Source organism: Octopus sinensis, linkage group LG3 (assembly GCF_006345805.1).
Source record: "Octopus sinensis linkage group LG3, ASM634580v1, whole genome shotgun sequence".
NCBI classification, from domain to species: domain Eukaryota; kingdom Metazoa; phylum Mollusca; class Cephalopoda; order Octopoda; family Octopodidae; genus Octopus; species Octopus sinensis.
In genome coordinates, this window is record NC_042999.1 from 23,054,394 (window position 1) to 23,078,178 (window position 23,785).

General features: G+C 38.3%; 1 protein-coding gene across 2 annotated transcripts in view; it reads right to left on the reverse strand.

Moving 5' to 3' along the window:
* Positions 1 to 12,950: 12,950 nt before the first annotated feature.
* The window catches only part of LOC118762415 (telomerase protein component 1-like), a 121,056-nt gene continuing 110,221 nt past the window's right edge, over positions 12,951 to 23,785 (reverse strand). For both annotated transcript variants that reach the window (XM_036500887.1, XM_036500886.1), the window contains 3 exons: positions 22,567 to 22,764; positions 16,658 to 16,762; positions 12,951 to 13,136 (listed from right to left, as the gene is read on the reverse strand). In XM_036500887.1, the coding sequence (XP_036356780.1) occupies positions 13,008 to 13,136; positions 16,658 to 16,762; positions 22,567 to 22,764 (432 nt within the window). In that variant the 3' untranslated portion in view covers positions 12,951 to 13,007. The remainder of the gene's footprint in view (positions 13,137 to 16,657; positions 16,763 to 22,566; positions 22,765 to 23,785) is intronic.

Sequence of the window (23,785 nt, forward strand, 5' to 3'; positions counted from 1 at the left end):
TAAAGTGTTATTAGCCTGAAGTGATTTACAAGGGTTTCTATAAGCAGGTTTTAAAATATAAGAATTTTATATAACGTTTACTAGCGTGAGTATGTGTGCGTGAGGTGGCTGTGGTGAGGGTGATTATTGTGGCATGTTTGCTTTTCTCACGAACAGTATGATACGTAGGTAAAATAACATGGCTTTAATCGAAACCATCCATCCATTTTCTCCATCCACTATTAAAGTAACCGTCATTACACTTTCCGGCTGGATTCCCAAACATGACCAACTGAAAATAACGATATTATTCAACCAGTTTCTTTATTAACCACAAGGGCCCAACATAGAGGGGTACAAACAAGAACAGACAGGACACCACAGAGAGGACAATACATAAAACGAATATGAATGAGATGATTATATATAACAATGAGGATAAGGCGGCGAGCTGGCAGAAACGTTAGCACGCCGGGCGAAATGCGTAGCTGTATTTCGTCTGTCGTTACGTTCTGAGTTCAAATTCCGCCGAGGTCGACTTTGCCTTTCATCCTTTCGGGGTCGATAAATTAAGTACCCCACTGGGGTCGATGTAATCGACTTAATCCCTTTGTCTGTCCTTGTTTGTCCCCTCTATGTTTAGCCCCTTGTGGGCAATAAAGAAATAAATACATAAAACGAATATGAATGAGATGATTATATAACAATGAGGTTATGAATGGCTGCATGCTCCCCTCATCACATGCAGTACCATTAATCTTTTTTTACTACAGTCCATTATTATCATGTATTTACATAACAATTAATTATCATGTTACATGCCATTGCAAGTATTTGAACCATTATATACATTCTCTTCAATTGTTCTATTTTTTAATCTTTTTTAAACATAACATAAAACACTTTACTCTTTCTTTTTTTTTTTTTTCCTTTTTTTCCTGTCAATTTAACATACCTATTTTCTTTTTATACCGATATTATTCAACCATCTAGCTCGTTGTCTACCCAACTAGGTCTCCAGTCGGTTGACTCGACCTGAAGAGTCCGCTTTGTGATTCCTTCCTGCGACATTCTGATCACACGCCTGTTGTGAGCTTTCATACGAAGAAGTTACTGAAAAAACTTCCTGATTTCCGACCTATGCACACAGGGTAGTATAACACTACTCCAGAAATACCTCCGAGGAATCCCATTTCGACTGCTTGTATTCGCAATCGTACTTTATCACTCATTACCTAGAATTCACAGCCATATGTGCACACAGGCACGAAAAAAAAAAACGAATTAAAGATAGTAACTTTTTACCAACCTCTCCTCCTAAATCGAAATCCTATTTCAAAATTCAATTCACCCATAACTAACTTTAGACTTTACGGCCAAGGCTACCTAGAAACATAAACCATTCCAAATAATGCATTACACACACTAGATTTTTATGGCTGTGACTATAGCAAAATAAATAGCGGGGAAATGAAGCATAGTAATTCAAGTCTCAATGGATCTGCACAATACGACGGCATTAATCTGACAGTCGAAATAAACTGAGAGAGCTATTAATGCTGTATTATTAGAATTTGGTGAAGATGGATGAGACATTGAGGCGAAAACGCTTTTAGCTGTTTCAGTTACTATAATGAAAGTATAATTATCAAAAGTAAACGTGTTTCAGCCACTGGTAAAACCATTTGGGAATATTAAAAGCCTTTAATGGTAAAAGTTTAAAATGTCACAGATACAAGTACAATTAAATGTACCGCCGAGATAAAAGGAGAATGCATTGCATTGGTCATGAGTGAAGTGTGTATGGAAATAGCTGTAGAGTTCTGTCTACCGTACCAGCTGGAAAAATTAGGTCATACTGCAGTATTACGTACTTTTAACAGCGCAATCTTTTTGCATTTAAGCCGGCCATATCCAGCCAAAATATTTTACCCGTTTTATGAGTTCAAATTCCGCCGAGGTCGACTTTGTCTTTCATCCTTCCGAGGTCGATAAATTAAGCACCAGTTGCGTACTGGGGTCGATCTAATCGACTGGCAACCCTCCCCAAAACTTTCAGGTCTTGTGTTTAGAGAAGAAAAGAATATTGTACCTGTTTTGTGTTCAAACGAACCAGATCAAGTCTCTCACACCTACCCTACAATGTCATTCTAAAAATAAAACAATTATATCATCGAAATCTCCAAGTTATGTGATAAGGCTTGATAGCTCAAAACAATATGAGTGAATAAGTATTACATTTGAACGGATTAATCTGACTGCTAAACCATTTAAACCAACGGTCTTTCAGAGTATACGTGGTCTGATCAGTAAGTATCCAGGGTGTTGCTATAGTAACGAAGCTAAAACACGCACAGTGAAGCCGCTTGGCGCATATTGACCTTGACCTCTGCTGTTGACGGTCTAGCTCACTTTCGCTTTTTACAGCAGTGCTTGGAAGGAAGGTGTGTAGCGTGTGATCGTCGCATTGATCATTACAGAGAAAGTTGAGCGGAGAATTTGCATCAAATTTTGCCAAAAGCTTAGCGATACCTGCTCAGAGGCCTATGCAAAGTTTTCAAAAAGTTTTCATCGCTCTCGACACAATCAAGATCTTGTGCAACTGAAATCTGAGTGTCTTTTTGATCAGCTGAAAGCAATTTTTACCCAAAGTTGGCAGACACGCGTATCATACCCAAATCTTCACATCCTCTGATAACTAATCTGCACATGGTGAGCCGACAATTTCTCCTCACAGCTGCACGCACATCTGCAATATTTTTCTCAGGTCTTCTTGTTGTGTGTCTCCTAGAACGTTCAATATCGACATTTTTCGGCCATCTTGGAAACGTCTGAAACACTCGTACACTTGTGTGCGGCACATACACTCCTCTCCATACACTTTCTGCAACTTTGCGTAAACCTGTGAGCAGTATCGTCATGACAACTTTCTCTCTGTCATGGCCTACGACGATCACACGCTACACACCTTCCTTCCAAGCACTGTTGTAAACAGCGGAAGTGTACTAGAACGTTAAAACTTAGTGCGCATGTACAGCAGAGCTTGAGGTTGATCTGTGCCAAGCGACTTTACTCTGCGTGTTTTAGCTTCGTTACTATGGCAACAGTTCGGATACTTATTGATCAGACCTTATATTCCTGCAAACTAACCGCACATTCCCCTCTCCAAATCACTCCACTTCACTCAGTCGATATATTACTCTCGAACTTTGCACAGGGGATACATAGGAGTCGCAACAAGAAAGCTTTCAGGCGCATCTTCTAACCACTATGTTTGTTTTGTAGTTGTTGTTGTTTTTATGAAGATGATGATGAAGGGAGACGGAAAAAGTCGAAGGAAACTGAAGACTGCCACGGATGAGTTTATTATAGGATATTTATTTCAAGGTTCAATCCACTATATGAAAAGCAGCAGCAATAGTAGTAGTAGCAGCAGTAGTAGTAGTAGTAGTAGTAGTAGTAGTAACAGCAGCAGCAACCTATTTTGCTCTTCGTCATTTTGAGTTTGTCCCCTTCTTCCTTTTTATTGTATTAAGTTGCCTAACCCACCCAGAACTTTTACCTTCTTGTATTTTCTTTTACCTGTATTTTCTTTCCCTTCACTGTCGTCATCATTCTCATTACCACTTATTTTTCCTCTTCATTAATATCAAACTTTTCGATATTAAGCCGTTATTGCTGTTTAACTCCAAGTTAGCCTTCACTAAGCAAACCTATGATCAAAAGGCATTCAAGCCGTAACCGACACTCTTTGTTAAAGATATAGCACATCCAGGACAGTACTAAAAAAATTTGTAGAGCACAGCTACCCAATTTCTAGACGTTAAACTTCACATCTAAGACAAATAAATGCTAGTAGGGACACTGTATTTCGTTACGCAACCGTAATACCAGGGGCGTGCTGCCTGGGTAAGTAATGCCTACATTGAATAAACTAGACTGATAGCAACATTTTCTTTTTATGGCAAAATATACACCAAATTCAGTAAAATTATGAAGGTTACTCTGATTACTATGCTTCATATATATATATATATATATTTGTAGATATTAGATAGGCATAATTCGCCCCTGTTTTTCAATCTCAGTATTAAAGCTACGCATAGTAATGATGTAGTACACGTACTGCGTGCGGAGGCGCAATGGCCCAGTGTTTAGGGTTTTGAAAGCCAGATTTTTCTAGTTAACTAAATAATTTGAAACTTCGTATACTGGTAGAATGTGTCAAAAGAAAACAATAATTTCAACTAGTTTTTTTTTGACAAAAATGTATTTTATAAGTTTATACGTAGTTTAAATCTGCGAATTTTAACCAATCGTATTCTCTGTATTCAGTTGAAATTATTTGCTCCGTCTAAACATATTGTTACTGTGACGTAAACAGCACACACGTACTGTTTACTTTGGATGAATAATAAACACATATTCGATGTTTTTGTATAGGCTTCGGGTGTTTTCTCTATACAATGTATATATTTACTATAAACTTGTGCACACGCTTTGATTCTTCAGTTTGACACACGCCTTGAACCGGTTATTTGGCTTGTATGCACCCACATACACACACGTACCCATCCATATGCATACTCGCACATAATCAGGGGCCCCTCTGCGTTTTCGATCGTCGATGTGCTAGGAAAAACACCCAAATCCCTTTAAAACCATATACTACTGGGTTAAAGGAAGGGTACATTGGCTAATATAATCATAGATGCTATATCTGAAAAAAGGGTGGGGGCGCAAAAATACGGGTTGGTCATAGTTGGAACCCTTTGATCCTCAACCGGGTTTATCAGGATGACCTGAGTTAAATAGCAATAACAATATATTTGTAATATTGATTATAGACACAAAGCATATATTTTGGGGTGAGTGGAGAGTATAATCATTTATATCGATCTCCAATACTTGATCGATGTATTTTCTCGACCGTGGAAGAACAGACGGCTTGTTTTGAATTCCGGTGAGGGTTGAAACCCGAACGTATAGGACCGTATGCCTAAACATTCTAACAGTCCTTTACCAAGCCCTTGTCAGTATGTAATATCATCTGATCCACATTATCTCTCTATTATTTGTCCACGCGTAAAAATATATCATCAAGGTGACATAGTTAAACTTCGACGAAAAATATTTGTGTGTGTTTATTGAGCGAAAACACCTAAAAGCTCCACGAGTTTCCGGCAGAGGGTGGCGGTGACCCCTGTTGTACTCTTTCGCCCCAACTTTTTTTCACTCTTTCTTGAATAACGCTGCGATGGACTGGCGTCCCGTCCAGCTGGGGGGGGGGGGACACATACGCCACAGGAACCGGGCCCATGAAAAGGACGCATAAATAAATAAACACGTGCTGCGTACACTGTTTTCTTTACGGGCTATAAAGGCAGAAGTAAATCTGCTTTCAACTCAGTCGCGTGCCTCTATTACGTTTGTTTTGTGTGTTTTATTCCATAAAGGTCACCAACTACCTGAGTAATTACTGACAGCGCGTGCCTACATAATACACTAACCAAGTACGTTAAAGGCTTATAAGTAAATACTGCGTCCTACCTGTGTTAGCAGTGCGATTCAATCGTACTAGTTGCCAGGAATGTGTTTAATATGCAAAACTGGTATATCCAATTGTGATACGCTGCTAAACTTAGTGGCTGTTTAAGCAATGTGTTATAGTTAATGGCTTAGATCTGATGCTGAAGAAGGAACAATAAATCCTGAAATATCCATATACGTCCTTTACTTTTATTTTCGATCGCATTTTTTACATAGACGTATTCGTATACGAAACAGCGTAACTTTCAGTGACGGCTCTAATTTCTATAGAAAATCTGTAGCAATAAGTTTACAAATAAATGTGCATATTCAGAAGGCAGTGAATGTCTACCAATGCATATATTATACTTATAGTGTTTTGCATTAATCATGAGCCAAGAGACTTATACATATACAACAAGAGTAGAACACATTTGTGGCCAAGGTAATTTGTATAATTTAAGCAAATATGATCAAAGAGAAATAACTTAGGCTGGCCAGTGGGATATATTTGAACAACATAGACAAATTCAAATATGTCAAATACTATACAAAATAATTTTGGATTTATTAAAAGAGTCATTTCCATCTCAAGAAAATGCTATAATTACAAAATTGCAATTAAGACCGACTCTATCTGAGAAGTGGGGACAGTGACAAGAATTAAATTCCTTTATCTTGAGGGTTCCAGTGCCCAGAAATGTACTGGCGGGAAATACAGCAATCCATCGACTATCGCAGGTGTTACGTTCCAAAACCCCTCGCGATAGGTGAAAATCCGCGAAGTAGAAATAGTGCTGTATTGTATTTTTATTTTATTTTAATAATTTGTATATATTTATTTTATCATAAATGCAAAACAACACCACGGAGGAATCAACGTAAGCTTAAATAATAAACCGTGATATAGCGAAGGATTACTGCATAATCATTTTATCTGATAAACTCGCAGTTATTGCTCGGCGTTGCTCGGGTCTGTTTCGACCCTTTAGAATTGGAATTTTTGAAAAGAAAAAATTGTGCATTATGTAGCTTATTATTCTCTTTAAGTGAACATTTTTCTGGTTGAAATACACCAAAAAATGGCGACACAGCAGTCAAAAAATCGTAAAAAATAGGGATTTTCATAGGAAAAAAGCACCTTTTCGATGTAAATAATTTTTGGTGTTAACATGGTCCGATTTGAATTTTATCTTCTACGGAAGGAAGAGCAAGCCTTCTTCTATCATACTCTCAATTTTGGTCAACTTGCACCGCAGAGTCTCGGAAGAGATAGTGTTAGTTGAAGGCTACCAAACCTGTCACACACAGACAACTTCAGCTTTATAAATATAGGTTAAGAGCTTGAGAGTTACAAATGTAGAAGGAGCGAATTGTAAAACAAAATTTTTTTTTATTTTTTGTTTTTTCCAAAATAGAAACTCGTACAAGAAGAACAATAATAAGGGAGTTGCACCAAACCCCACTCAATGCGAACCTGTTTCGTTTTCTTTCGCTTTACTCACTCCGCACCAGCGCCATATTTAGGCATAAGAATAACAATCTTCATTCTTAGGCACTCAAAATACGCATTGGCATTTTTTTTTGTTATCTCGCCATCATTAAAAATTTGGGCTATCTCCCCACTAAAAAGTTTAGTTATTGTGGCGACAAGAGATTGGATTAAAAGAGTCAGATCCTTTTGATTCAATACTTCAACACATTGTTGATATTTTGGCCTCCTCAATAGAAATTGTATGATTTGTTATAAAAATGTTATCATAAGTGTAGGAGCGGCAGTATGGTAAGTAGCTTGCTTACCAACCACATGGTTCCAGGTTCAGTCCCATTGTATGGCACCTTGAGCAAGTGTCTTCAACCTCGGGCCGACCAAAGCCTTGTGAGTGGATTTGGTAGACGGAAACGCAAAGAAGTCCGTCGTATATATGTGTTTATGTGTCTGTGTTTGTCCCGCCAATATCGCTTCACAACCGATGCTGGTGTGCTTACGGTTTTATGTCCCCGTAACTTAGCGGTTCGGCAACCGAGAGAATAAGTATTGGGCTTACAAAGAATAAGTCCTGAGGTCGATTTGCTCGACTAAAGGCGGTGGCTCTAGCATGGCCGCTGTGAAATGACTGAAACAAGTAAAAGAGTAAAAAAGAGATATTTCCGACGTACTATACCCCCCAAAATTACCCAAGGTGTCCTTCCATTTTTTAAGACGATTAGAATATCAAGCAGCTATTTTTAATACTTCGTACGACTACGTAACGACTTCTTCATTGGTTCGTCTTTGTCCACATTTTTATTAGTTTTATTTTTTTTTATACTCTGCCAAATCAAGATTGGAGCCTGGTGCAGCCATCTGGTTCGCCAGCCCTCAGTCAAAATCGTCCAACCCATGCTAGCATGGGAAGCGGACGTTAAACGATGATGATGATGATGATGATTTCCTATTTCTTTCTGGAGGCATTGACCTATACATTAGGGATAGAACTGATCGTTAATCCCATTGATTTCACGAAACCGGAAAAGCCTTAAAAAAAGATCACAGATGCTTCTTCACCTGCTCTGACTAACGAATAAAATAGATGATAACAATTATTTAAAAAATCTGAAGTCAACCAGTACAAACGTAGCTACTGTTTACCATTTTTGCTATCATGCTGTGATTTACCAAATCAATTAGCAAAGTTCAAGGCCGCCCTTAAAGTAGTTTGAACCTGGAGACGCTCTGTTTCCCTTATCACCAAATATATTACGCGTGATGTTTAGGAGAGTAAGCAGTGGAAATAACTTGCTTATATTGATCTCATACAAAAGGCATAATTGATAAATATTGTTTATCGAAAAGCGTGATATCGATCGCTGCTTCATTACTTCGTTTCGTGTGATGTAATAAAACAGCACCTTTGGTTGATTTTTTTTTTAGAATGTAAAGAACACCCCCAGAGGGAGTTTTTATCGACTAATTACATGGATAATTTCAGTTAATCGAAATTATTTTTTTCCTGCTGACTCTAACTGGCACTCCGTCGGTTACGACGGCGAATGTTGATCCGATCAACAGGACAGCCTGCTTGTGAAATTAATGTGCGACTGGCCGAGTACTCCACAGACACGCGTACTCTAAACGTAGTCCTAAGGGAGATTCAGCGTGACACAGTGTATGGAAAGGCTAGCCCTTTAAATTACTGGTACAACTCATTTTTGCCAACTGAGTGGACTGGACCACTGTAGAATGATTGTCTTACTCAAGGATACAACGCAAAGCTGGGAATTGAACTCAACACTTGTGAACCAAATGCCCAAACCACTTAACCATGCACCTTCACACTCCTACACACTGTTATTACATAGGTAAGACCCAAGAGTATTAGGTGAAGATGTTACATAGAGATAGGCCCTAATATATATATATATATATATATATATATATATATATAAGCTAAAGTCTGTATATGGCAGGTTTGGTAGCCTTCAACTAACACTATCTCCTCAGAGACCCTGCGGCGCAAGTTGACCAAAATTGAGAGTATGATAGAAGGCTTGCTCTTCCTTACGTAGAAGAAAAAATTCAAATCGGACCATGTTAACACAAAAATTATTTACATCAAAAGGTGCTTTTTTTTTAATGAAAATCCTATTTTTTACGATGTTTTGACTGCCGTGTTGCCATTTTTCGGTGTATTTCAACCAGGAAAATGTTCACTTAAAGAGAATAACAAGCTACATAATGCAAAAGTTTTACTTTTCAAAAATTTCAATTCTAAAGGGTCGAAACAAACCCGAGCAATACCGGGCGATACTGCTAGTGTAAAATATATTGGTTTCCAATTTTTAAACAATTACGGAGGAGGGATTAAGTCGATTACATCGACCCCGATCAGTGTTAAACTGGTACCTATTTTGTCGATCTCGAAAGGATGAAAGGCAAAGTCGACCTCGACGGAATTTTACCTCAGAACGTAAAGTCGGAAGAAATGCCGCTAAGCATTTAGTCCGACTTGCTTACGATTCTTTTTTTGTTTTTTTGCCCACAAGGGGCTAAACATAGAGGGGACAAACAAGGACAAAGGGATTAAGTCGATTACATCGATCCCAGCGCGTAACTGATACTTAATTTATCGACCCCGAAAGGATGAAAGGCAAAGTCGACCTCGGCGGAATTTGAACTCAGAACGTAAAGACAGACGAAATACCGCTAGGCATTTCGCCCGGCATGCTAACGATTCTGTCAGCTCATCGCCTTTCTAGTATAAAATATATTAAATGCTTATTAAACATATGGGATACACAGGTATAACCCCATGCTAACCCAACAGAGGGACTAGTGATTTAAGCTGACAGATGTGTGGTGGATAAAGTAATCAAGGATATGAAGGACAAGAAGAGGGCCCATCAGATGCGGGTCCACCAGGGATTGTTACAGAGATGCTTAAAACATCTTTGGAAGTAGGATACAAGATTACTACCTAGATAGTTAATCGGGTCATACAGAAATGAAATAACAGTATCGTTGTAAACAATGTTAACTGCACCAATAACAGTTTACTTATTATTTTCGCTTTTTTCTTGTACATGTATATATCCAAAAACAACAGGGACTTCAATAATGGTAATAATATTAGTTTGAAATTCTGGCTCAGAGGAGGGGTAAGTCAATTATAAGGGGGTGCTGAAAAGTTCTTTAAGGATATCTTTAAGGCCTGGCTGGAGGCCCAAACCTTCCAAGTTCTTTTGCAAGGCTTAGAAAAACTGAAGGACCACTGCAATAAGTGTGTTAATCTGAGAAGGGAATATGTTGATTAAAATCATAATTAACTGATCCGTCTGTATTTTCTTTTACCCAAAGCCAGGAACATTTCAGCACTACCTCGTAAATCAAGCCCAGTATTCAACTGGTACTTGATTTATCGACCCCGAAAGAATGAAAGGCAAAGTCAACCTCAGTGGAATTTGAACTCAGTACGTAAAGACATGAAATGACACGAAGTATTTTGCCTGGCTTGCTAACAATTCTGCCAGCTCACCACATCTAGTGTGTAATGGTGGTTTCAAATTTTGGCACAAGGCCAGCAAGTCTGGGGAAGGACGTAAGTTGACTACATCAACCCCAGTACTTAACTGGTACTTGTTTTATCAATGCCAAAGAGATGAAAGGCAAAGTCGAACTCAGTGGAATTTGAACTCAGAATGTAAGGACAGACAGAATGCTGCTAAGCACTTTGCCTAATCTGCTAATGACTTTCCCAGCTCGTCACCTTAATGGCCCTTTCTCCTATAGGCACAAGGCCTGAAACTTTGTGGGAGGGCGGGGGAGGGCTAATTGATTACATTGGCTCTGGCTCCAGTGCGTAACTGAGGAATTTCAACGTGTTTTGTGGTCTGCTACTACAACAGCTCCTTTATAGGATCCAGTTAGCTCAAGACATCATCAGGAGGAACCACGTCTGGTTTTGGCCCCTACTCCTCCACCGTTTTGATGTGGCGGGTCCCCCCACCCTTTCAAAGGTGTCTTCAGCTCTGGTGTTGGGTGCATGTCTTCTTTCTTCTTCTTTCTTCTGTTTCCTGGCCTCTTCGATGTAGCGTCAACGAGTGTCAACAGGCAACTGCCTGTCTTTTCAAATTTCCCTTTAAATACCTGCTGCTAGGCTCCAGCAGGTAGTCCCAGCAAGTTGTCACATGACACTGTCTCAACTTTAACTAACCAATGGAGGGTGCATAGTCTTAGCCCATGCATTCTCTAAACGAGACCGTCACCTGTCAATCAGGAAGCTAATTCAGTGTCAGCTTGTCTCACCTAGTGATGTTATTTCCTGCCGGCATGTAATGACTTTCAAGACATTTTTGGTCTTCCTGCTTCAGCCATATATAGAAGCTGGCTTTTTCGACCACCTCCTGTACTCTCCTTATTAGCTTTCTCAGTTCCGAGCTCTCAGTTCATCAAAAAAATGAAAGGAAAAGTCAACCTCGGCAGAATTTGAACCCAGAATGTAAAAACAGTTGAAATGCTGCTAAGCATTTTGCTCAGAGTGCGAACGATTCTGCCAGCTCACCACCCTAATAACGGTAATATCCTTTTCTACTCTAGGCACAAGGCCTGAAATTTTTCGAGCAGTTGATTAGATCGACCCAAGTACCCAACTGGTGCTTCATTTATCGACCCCAAAAGGATGAAAGGCAAAGTTGACCTCAGCGGAATTTGAACTCAGAACATAAAAACAGACTAAATACCACTAAGCATTTTGCCTGAGGTGCTACCATTTGATAATAATAATAATAATAATGAGGCAAAAATAACAACAATAACAATAAGTTATTAACAACAACAACAATAATAATAATAATGATAATGTTTTATAATAATTATTTCAAATTTTTGCCACAAGGGCAGCTTGGGGGAAGTGGGGATGAGTTGATTACATCGCCCCCATCCGTGTTCAACTGGTACTTATTTTATCAACCCCGAAAGGATGACAGGCAAAGTTGAGCTCGGTGTAATTTGAACTCAGAACTTAGCGACGAGCAAAATACTGCTGAGCATTTCGTCCAGTGTGCTAACAATTCTACCAGCTCTCTGCCTTAATAATAATAATAATAATAATAATAATATCAAACCAGTACTGGACTAGTACTTATTTTATTTACTCCTCAAAAGGCAAAATTGATTCTGTGAGGATTTGAATTTTTACATTCTGCGTTCAGAATATTCAGAGTATTAAGAGATGGCTGTTTTTTGTTTGTTTTGTTTTGTTTTGTTTTTTCTCTTTGTTTTGCTTTTTTTCTTTTGTTTTTTATTCAGAAAAAAAGAAAAAATTCTAAGGAAAAGTGATTAATAAGGACGGTATAAAAATGCAATGCATATAGTTTAAGGAAAAGTACAAAGAAGTATTAATGATAATGGTATAAATAGTCGTTTCTACTAAAGGCACAAGGCATGAAAATTTGGGAGAGGACGGGTAGTCGATTACATCAACCCCAGTATTCAACTGGTATTTATTTTATCAACCATGAAAGGCTGAAAGGCAAAATCAACCTCAGCAGAATTTGAACAATAATAATAATAATAAGCAGTTTCTAATTTAGATACAAGGCCAGTAATTTTGAAGGGCAGTTGTTAGTTGATACCATCAACCACAGTAGTTTTCTGGTACTTTATTTTACCCACCCTGGAAGTATGAAAGACAAAATTTGCCTCAGTGCTATTTGAACTCAGAATATATACAGCTGGAACAAATACCACAAAGAATTTTCTTTCATACTCTGACGATTCTGCCAGCAATTGTTTCTAATATAGGCACAGGGCCTGAAGTCTGAGAGGAACGGTTTAGTAGATTCCATTCATTGCAGTACTAGATTTGTACCTTGTTTTACAGATCCTAAATTAAAAATGAAAAAGCCAAGATGACCTTGGCAATACTTGGGATAATATTTGTTTTGTCTTGTTTATTTTTTGGGGTTTTTTTTTTTTTTAAAGACATTTCTATTTAGAAATTAAATTTAGAAAAAAAATTTTAAAACTTTAATGTTAGAAAGTAGATTTTGCCGAGTTGGTCTCCAGCAATGATATGAATATCTCCGGCCTGTGTCCGTTGGCAGAAAGTCATATTAGTTACAGGTGCTACGCAGTAAAACTGAGCAATCTGAAATTAAAAGAAACAAAAAACAAATAAATAGAAATATAATTAAAAGTTACGTAATTGACTCAGAGATGGTAAATTAAATTTTTTTTTTTGGTGGGAGGTGTCAGAAGTGGGGGAAGGAGGGCCTATGTGCTTCATATATCCCATCAATTCCTATACCCCATCATATTCTTTTATTCTTTTACTTGTTTCAGTCATTTGACTGTGGCCATGCTAGAGCACCGCCTTTAGTCGAGCAAATCGACCCCAGGACTCATTCCTTGTAAGCCTAGTACTTATTCTATCGGTTGCTTTAGCCGAACCGCTAAGTTACGGGGACGTAAACACACCAGCATCGGTTGTCATGCGATGTTGGGGGGACAAACACAGACAAACAAACATATATACACACACACGACCGCTCTGCCTGGCGTCAGACAGTGAGGAAAGGCGTTTCCATGGCTGAGGAAAGGAGAGCACAGCTGTGGTCGGACAGGCGGGACAGGAAGAGGACAACTGCAGCAACACCCCACACGTACCCATCGATGTTCGTGTGCAGCAACTGTACCAGGGACTGCCACTCTAGAATTGGACTATTCAGTCACAGCAGACGCTGCTCATCATCAAAGTAGGCCCCACCCTTGGTGCGACCCATTGTCTACCAAGACAGACGGGAGAAAGAGAAAGAGAATATATATATATATATATATATATATATATACATACATATATACTACGGGCTTCTTTCAGTTTCCGTCTACCAAATCCACTCACAAGGCTTTGGTCGGCTCGAGGCTATAGTAGAAGACACTTGCCCAAGGTGCCATACAGTGGGACTGAACCCGGAACTATGTGGTTGGTAAGCAAGCTACTTACCACATAGCCTCTCCTATGCCTATATATTCATATACCCCATTAATTCCTACTTGATGTGGTGAGAGTGTCACAGGTGCTGTTTAGTTTGAATGACAGAAATGGGAATCAAATGATAATGTAGGAAAGATAGGGCAACCCAATCTCAACCAGTATTTACAATCCAATGTGATTCTTGCAATAGGCTGTTTAGGGCAAGAATTGGGCTTAAGTTTATTAGCCATCAGAAAGCCCATCATCCCCTACAGCACAAATGACCCTCACCTCTGGACTGAAATACACTAAATACTCAGAAAGAAGTCCTTGCTGCAGTTGGTGATGAGTTTGAATGGCTATAAGGTAATATCTATTAGAAAAGAGGGGGATGGAATTCCTATGACTGACACACTGGCCCCTAACAAAGGTATGGGACCAGGGGCTGAGAATTGGGAGGGATGATAAGAGAAGAGGGATGAGTGTACTGTTGTTGTTGTTTAGCCCTAGACCATCCGTAATTAGGTAGAATTTAAGATCAAAAGACCCCTAGTCATGACTATTCAGTCTCTTCATATATACCTCGGGCTATGTTGTAAAATTTGATCTTCCTTTCTTATGAAGATAGGTGTGATTTGAGGGAGATTTCGCCGCTGATTCTTGAAGATCTAGCAACTTCATAAAGGCTCCTTTGATAGGTGGTCCTAAAAGGGTTAGTTACAGTTAAGTTCTTTGCTTCCTATGAAGTATAGGCCATTGGAAACTTTTCTCCACTGTTCTTGATTCTCAAATATTATTATTATTATTATTCAGGTCACTGCCTGGAATCGAACTCCGAATCTTGGGTTTAGTAGCCTGCGCTCTGAACCACAATGCCATATGTGGGCAATTATGGAGTGAATTTTAGGGCCTATAAATCTAATATTTTCCTATCCTTCCTTAATACCGGTTCCCATATGCTATTCATATCTGAAATCGGTCCGCTTAGGAGGTTGTTGTGTCCTAGTGTATGTGCTGCTTCTTTTAGTTTTCGTATTTTCCAGTGGTGTTCTCTGTCTATTATTTTAACTTCATCCCACATGGATATTTGTCCTCATCTTGTTTGTTGTTAACACATTTTGGCTGATATACCCTTCAGCCTTCATCAGGTGTCTTGAGAAGTGCAGGCAAGAATGCTCAACTAGATAAGTTTGTGACTAATACACAAGAAGAGATAAAATTCATCAAATAGACTTAAATACAGTATTTATCAACTTAAGGTCACTCACTACCAACCAAATATAGAAATAACGATTGTTTTTTTGTTTTTTTTGGAACAGTGAATCTTGAAGTACATAAATCTATAAACAATAGCATGTAAATATTGTACTGAAAAACACTTTGGGATAGAAATTGGCAAAGGTTTATTATTTAAATTATTTAAACAGGTATGGCTGTGTGATAAGAATTTTATACCCAACCACATGGTAGATGGAAACTAAAAGAAGCCTGTCATACATGTGTGTGTGTGCATGTGAGTTTTTGGTGTCTATGTTTGTACCCCTCACCCCTACCAAACAGCTTGATAATCAGTGTTGGTTCGACCACATCACTGTAGCTTAACAGTTCAGCGAAAGACAGATAAATAAGTACCTTAAGGTGGTACTCCAGCATGGTCATAGTTGAATGACTGAAACAAGTAAACAACAAAATATACTTCGTTTTGGGATTTGGTTTGCAAGATTCTTTATATGAGTTTGTGTGTTGAAGCATATTCTGAGAGTCAAGACTATTGAAAAGGTTGCAAGACGCAACAAAAATTTTAGGACAATAAAAATAAGAAATAAGTGGAAATTTTACCGGTGAGTGTGTTAAATTATAAGGCACAAAAAGAAAATGACTCTCCCCAGACACAACAGAACAAAAGATACCTTTATGTGCTTCAAGATCCACCTATCCAAAAACAAATTATTTCACTGTTGTGTCTGGAGAGAGTCATTTTCTTTTTGTGCCTTATAATGTAACACACTCACCAGTAAAATTTCCACTTAGTTCTTATTTATATTTTCCTAAAATTTTACCGGTGAGTGTGTTACATTATAAGGCACAAAAATAAAATGACTCTCCTCAGACATAATAGAATATGTTTCAATACACGAACTCATATAAAGAATAGGCATAGGAGTGGCTATGTGGTAAGTAGCTTGCTTACCAACCACATGGTTCCGGGTTCAGTCCCACTGCGTGGCACCTTGGGCAAGTGTCTTCTACTATAGCCTCGGGCCGACCAAAGCCTTGTGAGTGGATTTGGTAGACGGAAACAGAAAGAAACCTGTTGTACATATATATATATATTATATATATATATATATATATGTGTGTGTGTGTGTGTGTGTGTGCGCATGTTTGTGTGTCTGTGTTTGTCCCCTCAACATCACTAGGGAACCGATGCTGGTGTGTTTATGTCCCTGTAACTTAGCGGTTCGGCAAAAGAGACCGATAGAATAAGTACTAGGCTTACAAAGAATAAGTCCTGGAGTCGATTTGCTCGACTAAAGGTGGTGCTCCAGCATGGCCACAGTCGAATATGACTGAAACAACTAAAAGAGTAATCTTGCAAACCAAATCCAAAAACGAAATTATTTCACGTTCTCTCGAAGGTTTATAAATTCTTATGATATCAACAATAACAATGTTGCAAAAAGAAAACACTTTACCTGTTCCATATCCATCTTCCACATACGCAGTACATTGTCAGCACTTGCTGTCACGATAATCTCATCAATGACCAATATACAAGTGATAGCAACATTTCGTTGAACCTACAAAATGAATGTTATTTCTGGTCAGAAAAATATAACATTTTAAACAACAACAAAACCGAAGAGTAAAAAGAAAATATAAACAAAAAGCAATCAAATTTACTGAATAACATTATTTGTGGCCTATGCTAGGGGTGTAACCAGCCCACTTATGTGTACCTTTCCTTCATTGGACACTAAACTCTGCTTGCAAATACCTGTTGAGGCAAGTGAAATCGAAATCAAATTCAATGACTGGCATCTGTGTTAGTGGAGTGCTAAGAGCACCATCCAAGCATGATCATTTCCACAGCAGCTAACTTGGCTTCCGTGCTGGTGGCACATAAGAAGCACCATTCAAGCGTGATCGTTACTAGCATTGCCTTACTGGCACTTATGCTGATGGCACATGAAAAAACATTCGAGCAAGGTCATTGCCAGTGCCGCTGGACTGGCTCCGGTGCACGTAAAAAGCACCGTTTGAGCGTAGATGCTGCCAGTACAGCCTGACTGGCCCTCGTGTCGGTGGCACATAAAAGCACCCACTACACTTTCTGAGTGGTTGGCGTTAGGAAGGGCATCCAGCAGTAGAAACTCTGCCAGATCAGATTGGAGCCTAGTTCCAGGTTCAGTCCCACTGCGTGGCACCTTGGGCAAGTGTCTTCTACTATGGCCTCGGGCCGACCAAAGCCTTGTGAGTCGATTTGGTAGACAGAAACTGAAAGAAGCCTGTTGTATATATGTATGTGTGTGTATATGTTTGTGTGTCTGTTTGTCCCCCCCGCCCAACATCACTTGACAACCGATGCTGGTGTGTTTACGTCCCTGTAATTTAGCAGTTCGGCAGAAAAGACTGATAGAATAAGTACTAAGCTTACAAAGAATAAGTCCTGGGGTCGATTTGTTTGACTAAAGGCATTGCTCCAGCATGGCCACAGTCAAATGACTGAAACAAGTAAAAGAGTAAAAAGAGAGAGAGTAGGAATCTTAGAAAAAAAAACTAAGTATTGGACTTGATTTGCTCAGCTAAACCCTTCAAGGCAATGCCCCAGCATGGCCACAGTTCAAAGACTGAAACAAGTGAAAGATAAGTAATAAAAGGTATTAAGATCAGGAAATATTGAAATATCTGTTTCCAAAATATACAGATTTGCACAAGTATTCAAAACATACTATCAGTAAAAAACATAAATTTAAAGAGAAAACTCCTTCAAAAATTTCGTTTATGTTATCTACATAACTTTCGTCTAGGAAAAGAATACAATTTAGAAATAATTTAATATATTTTGCTGACATAGGTAATAACATTTTTGAACATTGTCTAACATAATGTACATATTATATTCCTGAAGGTAAAAGTAACAAGTTTTGCAATTTCCCCAATACAAATTTCATTTGAAACAAAAAAAATATGTACATTTTTATGATGACATTTTTCTACCAAGGGGGAAAAAAGTAATAATAATAATATTTATCATTATTATATTTTTTCTTCTTTCAATTTTGTTTACATGTCTTGCTGAGTGTCTTCCTGAAATCATCATCATTATTATTATTATTATTATCATTATTATTGTTATTATTATTATTACTATTATCATTACTGAGTAAGAGAGCAGCGCATGCCATTAAAGTGACACTGGGATAAAAATATATGAAGCCCAGTATACCCGTCATGACTACCCATCTGATAAGGGTACACCAGGCACATGCATCACAACCATATGTGCACGACGTGGTGATCTCATATCAAGATAAACAGCACATGACCTTGCAGGTGGGGCCCAGTTAGAATTTTCTTCTGGTCGAGTAGGCCATCCTGCTCAAAAGATCCCTGAACAAAACCCCCTTGTTTCCAAAGGTGAATTAGCCAAACCTCTAAGAATTCCTTTCAACACACGACTATGATGCTCACCCACTACGTCTACTCGTGATCAGAGATGCACATATCGTCAGCCACTAAGGGACATGGTCAACTGGTTAAGGTCAAACAACTGACAGGCAAATCTGTGGTATTGAGCAGAATATTTGCTGTAGCCCATCTTTTATACCAAGACAAAACAATGTACATGATAACACTTCCAATCAGTTAAGATCAAAAGCCATGAGAGCCACTGTCTGGTACTGCATCAGGACATTATTATCATATTCAAAATCTGCCATGGTTAACTTTGCCTTTCATCCTTTCAGGGTCAATAAATTAAGTCCCAGCTGAGTACTGGAGTCAATCTAATTGGCTGGCTCCCTCCCCCAAAATTTCTGGGCCTTGTGCCTAAAGTAGAAAAGATTATTGTTATTTTTTTTTTTAAGGCTGAGCTGGCAGAATCGTTAAGCACACTGGAAAAAGTGCTTAGTAACTTAGTGATATTTCGCTCATCGCTATGCTCTGAGCTCAAACTCCACCAAGGTTGACTTTGCCCTTCAATCCTTTCAGGGACAATAAATTAAGTACCAATGAAACATTGGGGTTAATGTAACTAACTTGCTCCTTCTCCCAAATTTCAGGTCTTAGCTGGCAGAATCATTAGCACACCAGACAAAATACTTAGCAGCATTTCGTTGGTCTTTACATTCTGAGTTCAAATTCCACCAAGGTCAACTTTGCCTTTCGGCCTTCGGGAGTCAATAAATTAAATACCAGTGATACACTAGGATCGATGTTATTGACTAGTCCCCTCCCTGCAAATTTCAGGCCTTCTGTTTTAAGTAGAAAATATCATTACTATTATCATTGATAATATTATTCTTTCAATTTTGTTTCCATTTCTTGCTGTCACCATTATTATTATTATCACCATCATCATTATTATTATTATTATCATCATCATTATTATCATCACCATCATTATTATTATTATCACCATCATTATTATCACCATCATTATTATTATCATCATCATTATTAATATCACCATCATTATTATTATTATTATTATCACCATCATTATTATTATTATCATCACCTTCATTATTATTATTGTTGACAATATTATTCTTTCAATTTTGTTTCCGTTCTTTGCTGTCTTCCTGACATTATTATTATTATTAGTAGTAGTAGTAGTAGTAGTATTTCCCTTGATATCATTCATCTTATTCAAACATTGACAGCTTATTTCTGAAAACATGAATATTGTTTATTTCTGTTTATTTCTATTCCGGGGGAGGGGTGGGGGTGAGCAACACAACCAAATGAGTGTTAGCTACATTGAAGACAAGATATGCTGTGTTCCAATAAAGTTTATTGTGGCATTTAAGAGGAGCATTTTCTTTTTTTTTTTTCTTTTTTTTTTTTCATATTTTTGCTATAAAAAAAATATAAAGAAATATTAATAGAAAAACGGCAAATCATTCCAATGTTCTCTCGGGGGGGGGGGTTTACAAAGTAAAAATCATGAAAGAATCTACGAGCCATAGAAAATCATAAAAATCAGTGCTTAATGCTAAACTCACAAGAGTTAAACAGATGATAAATTGATTTCTAACATGGGGGAAACATTTCTCAGAAGAACCAGAGCAAAGGCTGTGGTTCTATTAGCTTGGATGTATTGTTGCAGGGAGAATTAGGGTCCTACCCAAAAGGAAAATTGAATTCCTAGCAATGATACATTTGTAAACATATGGTTAATAAAAAGCAAAAAGGTTTCTTCTTATTATTATTATTATTGGTAAGGCGGTGAGCTGGCAGAATCGTTAGCACATCGGGTAAAATGCTTAGTGGAGTTTCACCAGCCGTTATGTTCTGAGTTCAAATTCCGCCGAGATCAATTTTGCCTTTCATCCTTTTGGGGGTCGATAAATTAAGTACCAGTAAAATCCTGGGGATGATGTGATCGACTAGCCCCCTCCCCAAAAACTTCAGGTTTTGTGTCTATAATAGAAAGGATTATTATTATTATTGGTATTATTATTATTATTATTATTATAGCAGAATCATTAGCACATCAGGCAAAATGCTTAGCCTGCTGTTACATTCTGAGTTCAAATTCTGCCGAGGTCAACTTTGCCTTTCGTCCTTTTGGGGTTGATGTGATTGACTAGCCCCCTCTCCAAAAACTTTAAGCTTTGTGTCTATAATAAGAAAAGTGCTGGCAGAATCGTTAGCACATCAGGTAAAATGCTTAGCAGTGTTTCCCCTGCCATTACGTTCTGAGTTCAAATTCCGCCGAGATCAATTTTGCCTTTCATCCTTTTGGGGGTCGATAAATTAAGTACCAGTAAAATCCTGGGGATGATGTGATCGACTAGCCCCCTCCCCAAAAACTTCAGGTTTTGTGTCTATAATAGAAAGGATTATTATTATTATTGGTATTATTATTATTATTATTATATAGCAGAATCATTAGCACATCAGGCAAAATGCTTAGCCTGCTGTTACATTCTGAGTTCAAATTCTGCCGAGGTCAACTTTGCCTTTCGTCCTTTTGGGGTTGATGTGATTGACTAGCCCCCTCTCCAAAAACTTTAAGCTTTGTGTCTATAATAAGAAAAGTGCTGGCAGAATCGTTAGCACATCAGGTAAAATGCTTAGCAGTGTTTCCCCTGCCATTACGTTCTGAGTTCAAATTCCGCCGAGATCAATTTTGCCTTTCATCCTTTTGGGGGTTAATAAATTAGTACCAGTGAAATCCTGGGGTTGATGTAATTAACTAGTCCCCCTCCCCCAATACTTCAGGCTTTGTGTCTATAATAGAAAGGAGCTGGCAGAATCGTAAGCACATCGGGTAAAATGCTTAGCAGTGTTTCGCCTGCTGTTACGTTCTGAGTTCAAATTCTGCTGAGATCAACTTTGCCTTTCATCCTTTTGGGGGTTGATAAATTAAGTACCAGTCAACATTAATATTGGTTTCGAATTTTAACACAAGGCCAGTAATTCAGGAGATGGGATGTGTCAATTACATTGACCCCAGTGTTCAACAGGTACTTACTTTGACTGCAAAAGGATGAAAGGCAAAGTTGACCTCAGTAGAGTGGGGAGGTGGAGGGCAGTCGATTAGATCGACCCTAGTATGCATCTGGTATTTACTTTGATTTCAAAAGGATGAAAAGCAAAGTCGCCCTCAGCAGAATTTGAACTCAGATAGTAAAGACAAACGAAATGCTGCAAGATGTTTTGTACCCCATGCTACCAATTATGCGAGATCACTGCCTTAACCAACGTTAATCTTTTCTACTGTAAGCACATGGCATGAAATGTTTGGGGAGGGGCGGGTAGTCGATTACATTGGCCCAAGTATGCAACTGGTACTTACTTTATCGACTTCAAAAGGATAAAAGGCAAAGTCACCCTCAGCAGAATTTGAACCCAGAAAGTAAAGACAAACGAACTGCCATTAAGCATATTACCAATTATGCCAGCTCACTGCTTTAACCAACATTAATACTGAGCAGTATGTTGCTGTTGTTTGTATTGTTGTTCTTACTGTTATAGTTTATCCCTAGTTTAGTTTAACATAACTGAGAAAATCTATGATCTGAAGCATGATCTGAAGCCTATGACCTCCCCCCCCCTTTTTTTTTCCTTTTCTCCTACATCATCAACACTACCCATTATATCTTTTCTTATTTAAGAGCAGTTGGTATGATTTGAAGGAGATTTGGTTACTATTTTTAGCAGGATGAGTGACCACATTTATAGGCTTAACCACCTTATCATTATCTATTTCTTTCTTTCTCTCTTTCCTTTGTTTCCTCTCTCTTTCTCTCTCATTGGTTTTAATATTCAATATGATGTAAAAGAGATCTGAAGGAAAAATTAAAGAAGCAAAAAAAAAAACATAAAAATACACTGAAATAAAGGCAAATATTTGATTTCTAGTTTTTATTACCGTTAATGTCTTGACGTTCTTCCCTTTATCTTTATCGTCGTCATATTTGAAACTGTTGTCTTGCCAATGAACTTGACCAGAGCTGTCCCCAAAGAAAGTGAACTTCTCTGTCACGAAAACAGCGGTCAGAAGTGTTTCAGGAGTGAGTAGCCAGTCCATTTCTATTGTATCTTGTAGAATTATAGAATATTCACCTTTCTGAAAAATATAAACACATCATCATTATCATCATCTTTTAATGTCTGTTTTCCATGCTAGCATGGTTTGAACTGTTTGACAGGAGCTGATAAGACATACTATTGTCAAGACAGACTATTGTCAAGACAGACTATTGACAAGAAAGATCATTGACAAGACAGAGTATTGACTAGGTAGGGTATTGATAAGGCAGAGTATTGACAAAGCAGAGTATTGACAAAGCAGAATATTAACAAGACGGAGTGCTGACAAAACAGAGTATTGACAAGATGGGGTATTATCAGAACAGTATTGAAAAGGCAGTATTGACCATTCAGCATATTGACAAGGCAGGGTATTGACAAGGCAGGGTATTGACAAGGCAGGGTATTGACAAGGCAGGGTATTGACAAGACAGGGTATTGACAAAGCAGAGTATTGACAAAGCAGAATATTAACAAGACGGAGTGCTGACAAAACAGAGTATTGACAAGACGGAGTATTGTCAGAACAGTATTGACAATTCAGGATATTGACAGGGCAGGGTATTGACAAGGCAGAGTATTGACAGGGCAGGGTATTGACAAGGCAGGGTATCGCTCTTCCTGTCACCAAACCCCACCTGTTTCCATGCAAGGTAATATTTCCCCACAGCTGAACATATTTTCACAAAAGCATGAAATCGATTTTGGTTGAAGGTTATGGGTTTATTGTCCCTAGCATAGCAAAATAAAAAGAACTAGTACTCTGTTAGTCATGATGATAAGGTTTCCAGTTGATATGATCAATGGAACAGTCTGCTCATGAAATTAAGGTGCAAGGGGTTGAGACACTTCACAGACATAAGTACCTATTTCTTTACTACCCACAAGGGGCTAAACACAGAGGGGATAAACAAGGACAGACACATGGATTAAGTCGATTACATCGACCCCAGTGCGTAACTCGTACTTATTTAATCGACCCCAAAAGGATGAAAGGCAAAGTCGACTTCGGTGGAATTTGAACTCAGAATGTAACGGCAGATGAAATACGGCTACAC